Source organism: Zootoca vivipara, chromosome 4 (genome assembly GCF_965207765.1).
Source record: "Zootoca vivipara chromosome 4, rZooViv2.hap1.1, whole genome shotgun sequence".
NCBI classification, from domain to species: Eukaryota; Metazoa; Chordata; class Lepidosauria; order Squamata; family Lacertidae; genus Zootoca; species Zootoca vivipara.
Window position 1 is genome coordinate 101,607,850 of NC_142587.1, and position 14,146 is coordinate 101,621,995.

The following is a 14,146-nucleotide window of genomic DNA, read 5'->3' on the forward strand; positions in this document are numbered from 1 at the left end:
CTCTGTGACTAACCTCATATATTTTCAAAGAGTTCAACAGTGCCCCCTTAAAACCTGGGATTTCAATATTCCCACAATAAATCTTGAACAGTAAATTACTACTTTGGAGGGTTAATGTTCTTCCTCCAGTTGCAGCCTCTTAAACAAGAATCAGGCTGGTCTCAACTGCCCAGACCATTTTAACTGTAAACTTTTTTTTTTGCTCCTGTCAGCCTTTGGTTGGCCAAAGAGAAGACTGATATTGGAAATGGAGGGGATGCCATGATGGAACCAAACAAAATCCATCCGAGAGAAGAGCCAGGCTGATCTAATCACAGGTTCCCCTAAGGATGTCAGTTGATCCCCGTTATTTAATGCACCCAACACTTCAGTAAAACTATCCATCTAGCCCACTTGTGTTATTCCTCTATTACTACTCCTAACAAGTATTCTTCATTAATTTCTCCCTGAGGCTCTAATACATTGCTCTTCATTGCAGATAGTGATGAACCGGAAATCAAGAAAATGCGTGACCATGATAAAATCCCCACAATGGAAAAGCTCTATAAATATATTGAAAGGAGGGAAAGTTCCCATCTTTCTTCCCATCAAAGAAATCCCATTGGGAAGAAACCATATCAGTGCATCAAATGTGGAAAGAGCTTCAGTCAAAGCTCCAGTCTCAGTTCCCATCAAAGAATTCATACAGGAGAGAAACCCTATCAGTGTGTGGAATGTGGAAAGAGCTTCAGGCAGAGCCGCAATCTCACTATCCATCAAAGAATTCATACAGGGGAGAAACCCTATCAGTGTGTGGAATGTGGAAAGAGGTTCAGTGACAACTCCGCTCTGTGTTCCCATCAGAGAATTCATACAGGGGAGAAACCCTATCAGTGTGTAGAATGTGGAAAGAGCTTTAGTCAGAGTAGCCATCTCACCTCCCATCAAAGAATTCATACAGGGGAGAAACCCTATAAGTGTGTGGACTGTGGAAAGACCTTCAGCTATAGCTCACATCTCTATTCCCATCAAAGAATTCATACAGGAGAGAAGCCCTATCAATGTGTAGAATGTGGAAAGAGCTTCAGTCAAAGCTCCAGTCTCAGTTCCCATCAAAGCATTCATAGAGGGGAGAAACCCTATCAGTGTGAGGAATGTGGAAAGAGCTTCAGTGGCAGATCGGCTCTGTGTTCCCATCAGAGAATTCATACAGGAGAGAAACCCTATCAATGTGTAGAATGTGGAAAGAGCTTTAGTCAAAGCTCCTCTCTCACTTCCCACCAAAGAATTCATAGAGGGGAGAAACCCTATCAGTGTGAGGAATGTGGAAAGAGTTTCAGTGGCAGATCGGCTCTGTGTTCCCATTGGAGAATTCATACAGGAGAGAAACCCTATCAATGTGTAGAATGTGGAAAGAGCTTCAGTCAAAGCTCCAGTCTCAGTTCCCATCAAAGAATTCATAGAGGGGAGAAACCCTATCAGTGTGTGGAATGTGGAAAGAGCTTCAGTGACAGCTCTGCTCTGTGTTCCCATCAGAGAATTCATACAGGGGAGAAACCCTATCAGTGCATGGAATGTGGAAAGAGCTTCAGTCGGAGCGACACTCTCACTTCCCATCAAAGAATTCATACAGGGGAGAAACCCTATCAATGCGGGGAATGTGGAAAGAGCTTCAGTCACAGGAACCATCTCGCTTCCCATCAAAGAATTCATACAGGGGAGAAACCCTATCAGTGTATGGAATGTGGAAAGAGCTTCAGTCGGAGCGACACTCTCACTTCCCATCAAAGAATTCATACAGGGGAGAAACCCTATCAGTGTGTGGAATGTGGAAAGGGCTTCACTGAGAGTTCCAAACTCACTTCCCATCAAAGAATTCATACAGGGGAGAAACCCTATCAGTGTGTGGAATGTGGAAAGTGCTTCACTGAGAGTTCCAAACTCACTTCCCATCAAAGAATTCATACAGGGGAGAAACCCTATCAGTGTGTGGAATGTGGAAAGGGCTTCACTGAGAGTTCCAAACTCACTTCCCATCAAAGAATTCATACAGGGGAGAAACCCTATCAGTGTGAGGAATGTGGAAAGAGCTTCAGGGAGAGCTACAGTCTCATTATCCATCAAAGAATTCATACAGGAGAGAAACCCTATCAATGTGTAGAATGTGGAAAGAGCTTCAGTCAAAGCTCCTCTCTCACTTCCCACCAAAGAATTCATACAGGGGAGAAACCCTATCAGTGTGTGGATTGTGGAAAGAGCTTCACTGATAGATCCTCTCTCACTTCCCATCAAAGAATCCATACAGGGGAGAAACCTTATCAGTGCGTCGAATGTGGAAAGAGCTTCAGTAAGAGCTCCAATCTCATTATCCATCAAGGAATTCATACAAGGGAGAAAGCAGATTAGTGCTTGGAATGTGGAAAGAGCTTCAGAATAAAAGGCTCTCTCAGTAACCATCAAATAATCTATTGAAAGCGTGGAAAAACCCTTCATTGTACAGCTTTAAGTGCCAGGGGGAGAACGCACCTCTTTAGCCAGGCCTTTGACTGACTGACATCTAATGTTTTAAAATGTGGTTGGGAGGTGGATTACAGATGTGTATTTTGTGTTTTTATGTTGTACCTGTCCTGAGACCTGTGGCTGTAGGGAATAAGAGCCAACTCTTTGAGGCTGAGGGGTCTTTGCCCCCACATAAAATATTGGATGGGGCCACGCCCCAGTTGATAAGCATTGCCATTCCAATGGTGTGCATACATCATGTGAACTAGGGCAGGAATAGTACCACTTTATTCTGCCTTGGTCAGGCCCCAGCTAGAATACTGTGTTCAATTCTGGGCACCATGATTTAAGTATCTTAAATTTTCTTTGCCAGGGAAAATCAAGAAGGTGGAGGAACACAATCCATATTCCTTTTATAACACATGGCCAATGTTTATTGCATACAATATTTATTGATGATGACTTACTGTTCCCAACCCTAACCCTGCAGAAAGCCATCTAATTAGACTTTCATTTGATTATGACCTGTTTTTTGAATGTAATTTGATTATTGTTTGATTTTATGTTATAAATTTAATGTTAGCCGCCCTGAGCCTGCCAGTGAGGGCGTGAGAGAAATAAGAGTGTTGTTATGGTTGTTGCTATTATTACTATTATTATTAAATTGTTAAGAGTCTTGCAGGAATCCACCCAGCACTCATGGGAAAATGTATTGTGGTCTTCTGGAATACAGTGGTACCTCGGGTTATAGACACCTCGGGTTTCAGAAACTTCAGGTTACAGACTCCACTAACCTGGAAGTAATACCTCGGGTTAAGAACTTTATTTTTATTTTTTAAAATATGTTTATTGATTTTTATAACAGAAAACAAATACAACAAAAATAACGACAAAAAAATAAACAAAAAATAAACATTCAAAATACAGAAATACAGAAATACAAAAACACCAGAATACAAAAAAAAAATTTTTTTTAAATTCTTATTTCATAATCTCACTTTTTATCTCATCTAATGACTTCCTCGTTCCTCCTCCTTCTGTGTTACAATGTAAATCTCTTTTAGTATTTTCAAAATCATATTAAACAACTAACTTTACTTAAAAATTGACTTAATTCTATATCTTATCTTCCTTGATATTTACCTTCTCTACTATTCCATTTCTTTCTACATACCTATAACTACTTCTAACAATACTTATTTTTTAACTTGTTATTATCTACAACCTCCTTGTATCTCCTTCACTTCCATTGGTTCTACTCTCTTATAAGCTTATTCTTTAAATAAACTTTAAATTTTTTCCAGTCTTCTTCCACTGTTTCTTCAGTCCAATCTCGAAGCCTCCCGGTTACCCCAGACAATTCCATATATTCTATCAACTTCTTCTGTCATTCATCCACTATTAATATAATTCACATTATTTAATCATTGACTCATTATTTATTTCTACTTAACCTCTAATTTTTCCCTTAAAATATTCCAATAATATGCTAAACTATTATTTCTATCCCATCTGATATGTTAAATTATAAACTCTCATCCTAAATTATAATTCCAGCTATACCATGTCTCATTCCTTAACCCTTTCCAGTTCAAACCTTGATCCGTCCTAATTATAATTATATATTCCTTTCATCCCACCCCCGCCCTGGCCTCCAGCAAACCAGACCACCCTCCCAATCTTCTATTCTGTAATTGCTTCCCTTTAACTTTAGCATCTACCTCGCACCCAATTTTTTCCTCCACCTTCCCCCCCAATATGTCTTGTCTTCTATTTGGGCCCCGCCTCCCTTCCCTCACCAGAGAAGCACAGACCCATACCCATTCTTCATCTTCGACCTGATCTCCCACTCCCACTGGGAGATCAGAGTCCCACATTTCCTCTTGTTCTGATGTTTCTTGGATCAAATCAGCATCTTGTGCAACTTCTCTCACCAGTTAAGAACTTTACCTCATTATGCAAACAGAAATCATGTGCCGGCGGCGCAGAAGCAGCGGGAGGCCCCATTAGCTAAAGTGGTGCTTCAGGTCAAGAACAGTTTCAAGTTAAGAACAGACCTCTGGAACGAATCAAGTTCTTAACCCGAGGTACCACTGTATCTCCTTTTTTCTTTTTGTTTCACATTTCTTCTTTTAGACTGATGTTCTAATAAACACTCCTTTATAAACGTTATGTTGGATTTTTTGAATAGTCAAGTTACTTTAGAGCCGGTCTAATGTAAATACTGTCTGTTTAAGATAAACAGGTGCCGGTGTTTCTGTTAATTGCTCACAGGCGTGGGCTCTGCTTCTTGTATATAAGGCTCTGCCAGAAAGCCTTCTGTATCTCTTAGTTAGATCCTTTCAATTTGATTCATCTCTTAGTAGATCACTCTCTCAGTTGTTCTCAGTTTAAGAGATTCCTTAGTTGAATCTTAGTATGATTGCTTAGTTATAATGCTAGAATGCTATTAATTCTTGGGTAGTTTAATGGGAGGTTTGTGGGAGGCTTTGAATGTGGGTAGATAACATTGCTAAGAGAGAAAGCATTTATCTTTAGTTTAAAGTGTCTTTAGAGTCATTTTGTTTTTCAGTTAAAGAAACCCAACAGTTTGTATTTTCTTCTGTATGCTTTTACAAGCATACAGCTAGTAAGGGGTTTCATATAAGGGAGATAATTCCCTACGCTCTTGGTGGTGTTTTCTTAGCCAGGTCGACTTCTGACTGCGTATACTCTGCGTGAAGCGTACTTTAAAGGGCCACTGAAAACTGGGATATATGATTTAGATTAAGCACGTTTCAATACCCAGTTTTCTCCAATACTATTCTTATCATATATATATATGATTATATATACGTTATTGCATTTGCATTCTTCATTCACTGTAATCAAATGAAACTTTTACACATGGCATGATTAAAGCCTGCAATTTCATAAGGACAAGTTATTTGTTGTTTACGGTGTTAACCATTGCTTCCTTTAAAACTATCTTTTGTACCATGAAAATAAAAAGGTCATTCCACGCCAGATCACCTCATGGGGAATCTCGTCCCAAGTGGTGATGGGCTTTCTGTGCTAATGGGAACGCCTTGAACTGGTCCCGGTAGCCGATGGTCAACCAGTGAAGCCCTCCGGGGCAAAGGGTCATATGCCAAGAAGGCCTCACTCCTGACAGCAATTGTGCTGCAGCATTCTGCATCAGCTGCAGGTTCCAGATCAAGCGAAGGGATGCCCCACATGGAGGGCACTGTGGTCATCCAGCCTTGAAGAAACGAAGGCGTGAGCTGCTGTGGCCAGGCTCTCCCGGTCCAGGAATGTCGAACCATCTGCAGTTGCTCAAAGGCACTTCCAGCCATTGAGTCTCCACTCGGCTGAATCTGGAAGCAGCCCATCGTCCCACAGGGTTCATGTGGAGAGAACCTTAGGCTTACCTTATTTACTAATAAAAATAAGTGGAAACAGACCTGAGATAAATAAAATGGAAGCAAACATTCGTTCCTGCCTCTCGTTGTTTCTGTCCAAATGCCAGCATTGTGGGAGAGGCACCATGCCTGGCAGGGCCTGGATTGGCACCCAGGATGGCCAAGCACCCTCTGGCAGACCTGCTGGGTCTTCACCCCAAAGACGAGGAGGTTCACCCTGGGTGGCAGGAGAAGGTAGAGGCAGGCCAGCAGGATGTGGATATAGGGAGGCAGGTGGCGGCCAATCCGGTGGGTCAGGAAGGTGAAGAGGGTGGGCACATAGGAGACCAAGATGGTGCGGGTGTGGATTTATTGACTTCCACACACAATGATTTTAAGGGAGGGAAAGAGTGGCCTGGACAAGGCAGAGGAAAAGAAGCATCATCATTTGCCTGCTTTTTATATGTTCTATGTTTTAAACATCCCTGAGATCTCTTGATGAAGGGAGGTGTTCTTGTTGTTTAGTCGTGTCCGGCTCTTCGGGACCCCATGGACCAGAGCACGCCAGGCACTCCTGTCTTGCACTGCCTCCCTCAGTTTGGTCAGACTCATGTTGGTAGCTTCGAGAACACTGTCCAACCATCTCGTCCTCTGTCGTCCCCTTCTCCTTGTGCCCTCCATCTTTCCCAACATCAGGGTCTTTTCCAGGGAGTCTTCTCTTCTCATGAGGTGGCCAAAGTCTTGGAGCCTCAGCTTCAGGATCTGTCCTTCCAGTGAGCACTCAGGGCTGATTTCCTTCAGAATGGAGAGGTTTGATCTTCTTGCAGTCCATGGGATGTCCTCTCAAGAGTCTCCTCCAGCATCATAATTCAAAAGCATCAATTCTCTGGCGATCAGCCTTCTTTATGGTCCAGCTCTCACTTCCATACATCACTACTGGGAAAACCATAGCTTTAACTATACGGACCTTTGTTGGCAAGGTGATATCTCTGCTTTTTAAGATGCTGTCTAGGTTTGTCATTGCTTTTCTCGCAACAGGTGTCTTTTAATTTCGTGTCTGCTGTCACCAGCTGCAGTGATCATGGACCCCAAGAAAGTAAAATCTCTCACTGCCCCTTGTATTTGGCCGCAGGTGATGGGACCAGTGGTCATGATCTTAGTTTTTTTGATGTTGAGTTTCAGACCATATTTTGTGCTCTCCTCTTCCACCCTCATTAAAAGGTTCTTTAATTCCTCCTCGCTTTCTGCCATCAAAGCTGTGTCATCTGCATATCTGAGGTTGTTGATATTTCTTTCAGCAACCTTAATTCCGGCTTGGGATTCATCCAGTCCAGCCTTTTGCATGATGAATTCTGCATATAAGTCAAATAAGCAGGGAGAAAATATACAGCCGTGTTGTAGTCCTTTCCCTATTTTGAAGGGAGGTATATCAATTTAACAATTATTGACAACAACAACCATCCATTGTTAGTCCCTTGAATTAAGCATTTCTGGAAGGGGAAATGATATACTTTTTATATATTTAGCATTAAAAGCATGCATAAGAAAGTATTACTCATTTATTATGGGAATAGGCTTTATTTATTTATTTAGAACTTCGCTTGGTTCCTCCTTGGTAGCCAGTGTGATTATTTCAGCAGGGCTAGAACTCAGGACCCGCTGCCTTGAGGGACATCTAACAGCAGTTTGAAAGGGGAAAGGTCTCCCTTGGGAGGTGGTGGACTCTCCTTTTTTGGAGGTTTCTAAGCAGAGATTGGACGCATGCTTTAGCTGAGATTCCTGCATTGCAGGGGGCAGGACTAGATGACCCTAGGATACCCTTCTATCTCTCCCATTCCTGAATTCTAGGATGAGGGTCCTTGCTTCCTGCAAAGCCCTTTTCCCTGCAAACTGTTCCTCCAGTTTCTGGCCAAGGGACGGAGATGCTCAAAGCCCTACCAAGAGCCCCACCCCCAAAAGGCTATCTGGCCATTGACGTAACCAGGGAAGCAGCTGTTCCCTTTAGATCAATCAAAATAATAATAAATTGAGGTTCTGCAAAGCGAGAGAGGGCTGAGCTGGCTGAACTTGCCTGGGTTAAAGGGAACTGAGCTGCCTTCCTTGAGAGGAAGCAAGAGGGGGCCAGGTCCTCCAGAGCCAAGGCCCCTCCCTCCCCAGTCCTTTCCAGCTTTGGTGTCTCTCCTGCAAGGGCTGCATCGCTGTCTCCTCCCTCCTGGGATCTGGTGAGTCTCCTCTCCCCCCCCCCCCAGAGGGTGCAGTAGGGAGACGGGGGTGTTGGCATTTTGGGCAGGGGCTTTCGGTGAGTCTGTCCCCAGCATTCCGATGTACGTCTCCCTGGCTGCCTGGTTAAGAGCAGACCAGTGTGCACGGTTATATCCGACCCTGCTCGGTGTGAGCAGAGTACACACAGATAAAAGGGAGCCAAAGAGTAGAATTAGAACTACTTTAATTAGGGCTATGTACAAAGTAAAATCCGGAGCTCGACATCTTTGCTTCCAGTCACATCAAGAGACAGAAGCGAAAGTGAAGTGAGCACAATAACATCACATGCGGAGAAAGGAAGATAAATAAACACAGCTTCCTTTCCCACAGGAAAGTCAGACACACAATCCACACCATTCCTCACTGCTTGAGCAGTTCGGTGTACAAATATCCCAACATACTCCCCCATATTTGGCAACAAGAGCTGCGAAAGATAAGGCATCATTAATAGACAAAAACAAACAGTTGCCATCCACATATTATGGACCTGTTGTCTTACTTCCACTCTTCGAACTCTCTTACCAGCTGGAGCCTGGGTTACCATTTTTTCTCTACCTGTGTTGGTGAAAACAGTGTTGAACCTTGCAACCTGTTGTTGCTTTGTCACGTCTTTGAACTGAGCCTGAGTGTCTGAAACCTGTTCAGAAGTGCAAGCTACAGCTATATTTGCAATGGCTGTGTTGGCAAACTCTCGAGAGTACCTATTGGGAGGAACGCCCTTAGTAACTCTCCCAGATCTACGCATCAGATGTAGATCCTCTTTGCTGAGTGTCTCCCTATCGGGACTTTTGGGAGAACTCTTGCCAATAGTGAACAGTGGTTCTAAAGATTATAGCACATCGTCTTCTGATGGCCTGGATACATAGCATGTGCTCCTTTCTCAATGACTGTGTCATCCGTATCGGAACTTGCCGTGGTGGAGCTCGCACTGTCGCTAGAAGCGTATGAATAATCATGTGTATTGGCCACAATGGGGAAATACTGGAGAACCTGTGTCTCCCGCTTTGCAATTTGCAGCTGCCCCCCCTAAATCCATCAAAAATAATAAACAGCTGCTGTTCTGCCAAGCGAGAGAGGGCTCAGCTGGGTGGACTCAGCTTTGCAAGGGTTAAAGGGAACTGAACTGTCTTCCTACAGAGGACAAGAAGCAAGGGGGGGGCAGGTCCTCCAGAGCCAAGGCCCCTCCCTCCCCAGTCCTTGACTCGCAGCGTAAATTAATAAGGCAGAGTCTTCATCAGTAAATGAATAAAACTTTACTGAGCACAATGTTAGCCTAGGTGGAAACTCCAGAAGGAAAGGAAAGCAGGAGGCTTCTTACACCGAAAAGCATCTCTGGAAGTCTGCAATGCGCGCCAGCCAGAGAGAAAGACGCAGCGGGGGCAGCTGGGCAAGCTGGGCTTTGCAAGGGTTAAAGGGAAGAGAGCTGCCTTCCTAGAGAGGACAGGAAGCAAGGGGGGCTGGTCCTCCAGAGCCAAGGCCCTCCGCCCCTCCCTCCCTCCCCCCCCTCCTTTCCTGCTTTGGTGTCTCTCCTGCAAGGGCTGCATCGCTGTCCCCTCCCTCCTGGGATGATCGGGTGAGTCTCCTCTCTCTCTCTCTCTCCCCCCCAGAGGGTGCAGTGGGGAGACAGGGGGGGTGTCCCAGGGCTGCAGCAGGTGAGGGTGCCGGGGGGGGGGCAAACCCAAGTCAGGGAGGAGAGGGTCCTGCCAAGGAGGGGAGGCGAGGTCTGCAAGGCTCTCCTTCCTGGAGATCAGAGGATCCCAAACTCCCACGAAATCTCCCTCCTTCAAACAAAGGAGTCCCTGGGGCTTTAACTCTGCGTGACGTCGCTCAGCGTCATTGCACAACAGAGGAAACATGTGCAAATGGTTTTTCAAAGCTGGACGAGGAGGCGGACTAGCCCCCCCCCCAAAAAAAAGAGGAAAAAAAGCCCACGTGGAGGAAGGAAGAAAATGTGGGAGAGAAAGGCCCGGAATAAAGGGAGGCCCAGCCCATAGTCTGGCTGCTGCATTGCGAACCAGTTTCCCATTCGTCTCCAAGGGCAGCTCCACACGGAGGCCACTGCAGCAATCCCCTCGCACCCAGAGCATGGCATCCCAGGACCACATCCTCTCTGTCCCAAAGGGATTCTTGCTGGTGATATAAGCAAAAATCTGCCCTTATTGGGTTCTCCATCAGTCGGAATATATAACAGAGGCCAACCAGAGAATTTTGAGAAGTAAAGCCTTTTATTTTTGCTGTTGCAACAGGGTCCTTCCCCTCACGCAGGAGAACAAGGAAGGAACCCCAAACAAAGGTGTCCTGCCCTTAAATAGAAATTTGAAATTGGTTTCAGCCCACCCCACCCCCAGAAGCATCACCCATATGTCACAGAAGGGGTGTAGCCCAAGACCGCCCTCCCTAGATTCATCATAGGTACATCATGAAAGGGGAGGTCTGGTGGCAGTAATCTGAGCAGTCTGGACCCTGCCCCCTGCCCCCCAAACCTAATCAACAAAATTGAGAGATATTTACATTTCCCTGTTTCCCAGCCAAGTTAATCACACCCTTTTGTCTGGCACTCAGGTATCAGGATGCCAGGGATTATCACTTTAATTCCTGGGGCAATGAGAAGGTTCCCCCCACCCCCCTTCTTCCTTGCAGAGGAACACCTGGTCAGAGAGAGAGTCAAAATGGTGTCAGTCAGGCCTGTCTTCCTGTGCTGCTTCAGACATGTTTCTGTACATTCATGTACATGTTTTATGAACAATTATAATATACTAGTGGAATTCAGCCCGTTTAAAAACGGGCGCTAGAGCGCGTGTCTCGGCAGAAGCCGGGGCCGCGGCGCCACCTCCTCGGCCAGGACACCATGGGCGCCGCTAGGAAAAGGAGAGGTGTCGGGGCTCAGGCAGCCAAGGGGCGGAAAGGAGGCGGCGGTGGGTGGATCCCAGGGCCAGCGAGCCTACTCCTCCTCTTCCAGCAGCCAGCCAGAGGCTATGGCGACGCCCGTGAGGAGCCGCGAGGGGCGGCCGGAGCTGCCGGGAGATGGGAGGAGAGGGTCCCACCATTGTCGCCATTGGAGGAGGAGGAGGAGGAGGAAGGAAGGAGCCTGGAGCTCGAGGCGGCCTCCCCGGCAGCCCCCTCGGCTCGACGCCCGCCGCCTCGGCCCGGGCCGCCCTCCTCAGCCTGCCGCCTCCTCAGCTGCACATGGCAGCGGTGACTCTGCCGCTTTCCCGGTGTCTCTGCCGCTTCCCCGGTGTCTCCGGCCCGAGTCCTGGCGCCGCTGCCTGGCCCGAAGGAGCCTCCGCCGGGGCGAAGGCAAGCGAGGCGCTGAGTTGCGGCTCTCTTTCCCCGGCGCCGCTTCCTGCCTTTGCCCCCGGCCCGAGAGGCGGCAGTTCCTGGCGGCTGCTTGCCGTCATGTCCCACCAGACCGGCATCCAAGGTACTGAGCCCCTTGGTCTGCTGTTCGTAGGGGGGGGAAGGGGGCTAAAGCAGCCTCCTCCTCCTCCTCGCTCTTTAGCGCAAGCACACTGAGGCGCTTGTCCGGCCGGGAGCAGCAGTTAGCAGAGGGGTGGGGGGTGGGGAGAGCGTGCGCGTGTGTGTGTACGTCATCTCTGCTGTCCAATCCCTGTGTCCCTGGGGCCCATGCGCAGTACCCCAGGGACACACGGGACAACTGGACGCAGGGACAACTTGGACATTATTATATAGGATATATATATGACCTCAAAATTCTTATAACAATGGAAAACCAGCTGAGCCGGAAATGGGCACTGCTACTCACTGAGCCTCCAGGGACCTTGGCATCAATGGCTGTGTGAGTGTGATTCATCCAGTCCAGCCTTTTGCATGATGAATTCTGCATATAAATTAAATAAGCAGGGAGACAATATACAACCTTATATATTGTGAGTGCTAAGCTATCTAACAGAATGATAAATTTCCTGCCCTTCACACTAATTTTCAAGGGAGATGTCTTTGGCCCCGTGCAGAGAGTCCAGGTGCAAAAAAGGAGACAGAAGCAGGGGGGTGGGGGGGCAACTCCTGAGACCCCCGGGTGAGGACCCCCACTAGAACCAAGCATCCATTTTTAATAATAATAATAATAATAATAATAATAATAATAATAATAATATATTATTTATACCCCGCCCATCTGGCTGGGTTTCCCCAGCCACTCTGGGCGGCTTCCAACAAAATATTAAAATACAGACAATTCATCAAACATTAAAAGCTTCCCTAAACAGGGCTGCCTTGAGATGCCTTCTAAAGGTCTGGTAATTGTTGTTCTCTTTGACCTTTGGTGGGAGGATGTTCCACAGGGCGAGCGCCACTATCAAGAAGGCCCTCTGTCTGGTTCCCTGTAACTTGGCTTCTCGCAACGAGGGAACCGCTAGAAGGCCCTCGGCGCTGGACCTCAGTGTCCGGGCAGAACGATACAAATGACTCCCCTGTTTAGTCAGTTCTGACTTCATGCATTGACTGGAAGGCAGAAGAAACCAGGCTGATTAATCTCCAGAAATCCCCTTTTGCATTGCAGTCTTCCTTCTAGGAGAGCTAGAGGCTTACATCTCCTCCTCCTCCCCCTCCTCCTCCTCCTCCTCCTCCTCCTTTTTAGAAAGATTGCTCAAATTATGGGCTGTGGTGCAGTCCTATGCTGGTTCCCAACAAGACTAATCCATGCTTGCTCAGGGAACCTTTTCCTTCTCCTGATATTATACAACTATTGTAACAGAACAATGTATTTGCTTTGTAGGATTTGCTAGAGCTTCTCATTAGCACAGGCAGAACTTGGCAGAAGACCAAAGGGTTCCTTCCGATCTCTTAGAGGCTTCCTGAAAGCACAGATGGATGAGCGAAACTCAGGTGGCCCTGAAGCAGGAAGAGGCCATGCCAACCAAACTGGATGCAGTGGGGGATTCTGGGAAAACTCTGTGCAGAAGATCCTGGGTGAGGAGAACACCCTCCGCTCAGAGGTGCAGAGCCAGCAGTTGAGGCAGTTTTGCTGCCAGGAGGCCAAAGGACCCCGAGAGGTTTGCAGCCGACTCTACCACTTTTGCCACCAGTGGCTGAAGCCAGAAAGGCACACGAAAGCTGAGATGCTGGACCTGGTGATCTTGGAGCAGTTCCTGGCTGTCCTTCCCCCGGAGATGGAGAGCTGGGTGAGGGAATGCGGAGCGGAGACCAGTTCCCAGGCGGTGGCCCTGGCCGAAGGTTTCCTCCTGAGTCAGGCAGAGGAGAGAAAGCAGGTGGGAGAGACTTTCCTCTGGATACTCCCAAGGGGCTCAAAACAGGACAGAGAAGATCTCATATTGCTCTATTGATGGCCCATCCTTTTTATGGGAAGACATCCATGGAGTGAGATCCTACACCCTTAAAGCTGTTGGCCCCGACATTCATTTTATAATCCTCCTCCCCATTCTCTTTTTTGAATGCTTGTTTCTTTTTCAGAGAAAAGATCTCTTTGCAGAAATGGGCCAGATTTCTTCTGAGGCAGAGAGGCCTCTGTTGGACACCAGACAGAGGCAGCTGGGTAAGGAGGGAGGAGTTTTTTCTCCATTTGGTCTCATTCTGTTGGTTTTCCAACTCATCTGTGCATTTTTCCCATCTTTAATTGGGGGACATAGTTGGGGCCAAGAGCCCAGAGGAGGGGAGATGTATTTCTGCACAACTATTATTTGAAATGCATGCAAACATTCAGACGCATTCAGCAGGCGAGAATTTCTCTCTCTTTTCTTTTGAATATAATTTTTATTGAATTTTCACTTTAAACAAGAATCAGTAATTTCCCATATACGCCTACCAATCTCTTTCCCTCCTGCTCTGCTGACCTGCCAACCAGCTTTTCCTTTTCAAATCTATGTCTCACAGTTTCATCTTATATTGTAAAGTCCATGTCATAGGAGTTATTTCAATCCTGCTAGTGTCTTCAACCTTCTACAGTTTTTATTTACATAGTCAATGAATTCACTCCCAATCTCTTTGGAATTTTAGTTTGTCCTGGTTTTGAACTCTGCAGGTCCGTTTTGCCAGTTCCGCATAGTCCA

At 46.6% G+C, this 14,146-nt stretch overlaps 1 protein-coding gene across 1 annotated transcript in view; it reads left to right on the top strand.

The window, feature by feature from the left end:
- Positions 1-14,146, top strand: part of LOC132592087 (uncharacterized) — a 52,985-nt gene that overhangs the window by 8,241 nt on the left and 30,598 nt on the right. Inside the window, exon 6 of the mRNA XM_088669014.1 lies at positions 479-2,304. Coding sequence (XP_088525140.1) covers positions 479-2,304 — 1,826 coding nt within the window. The remainder of the gene's footprint in view (positions 1-478; positions 2,305-14,146) is intronic.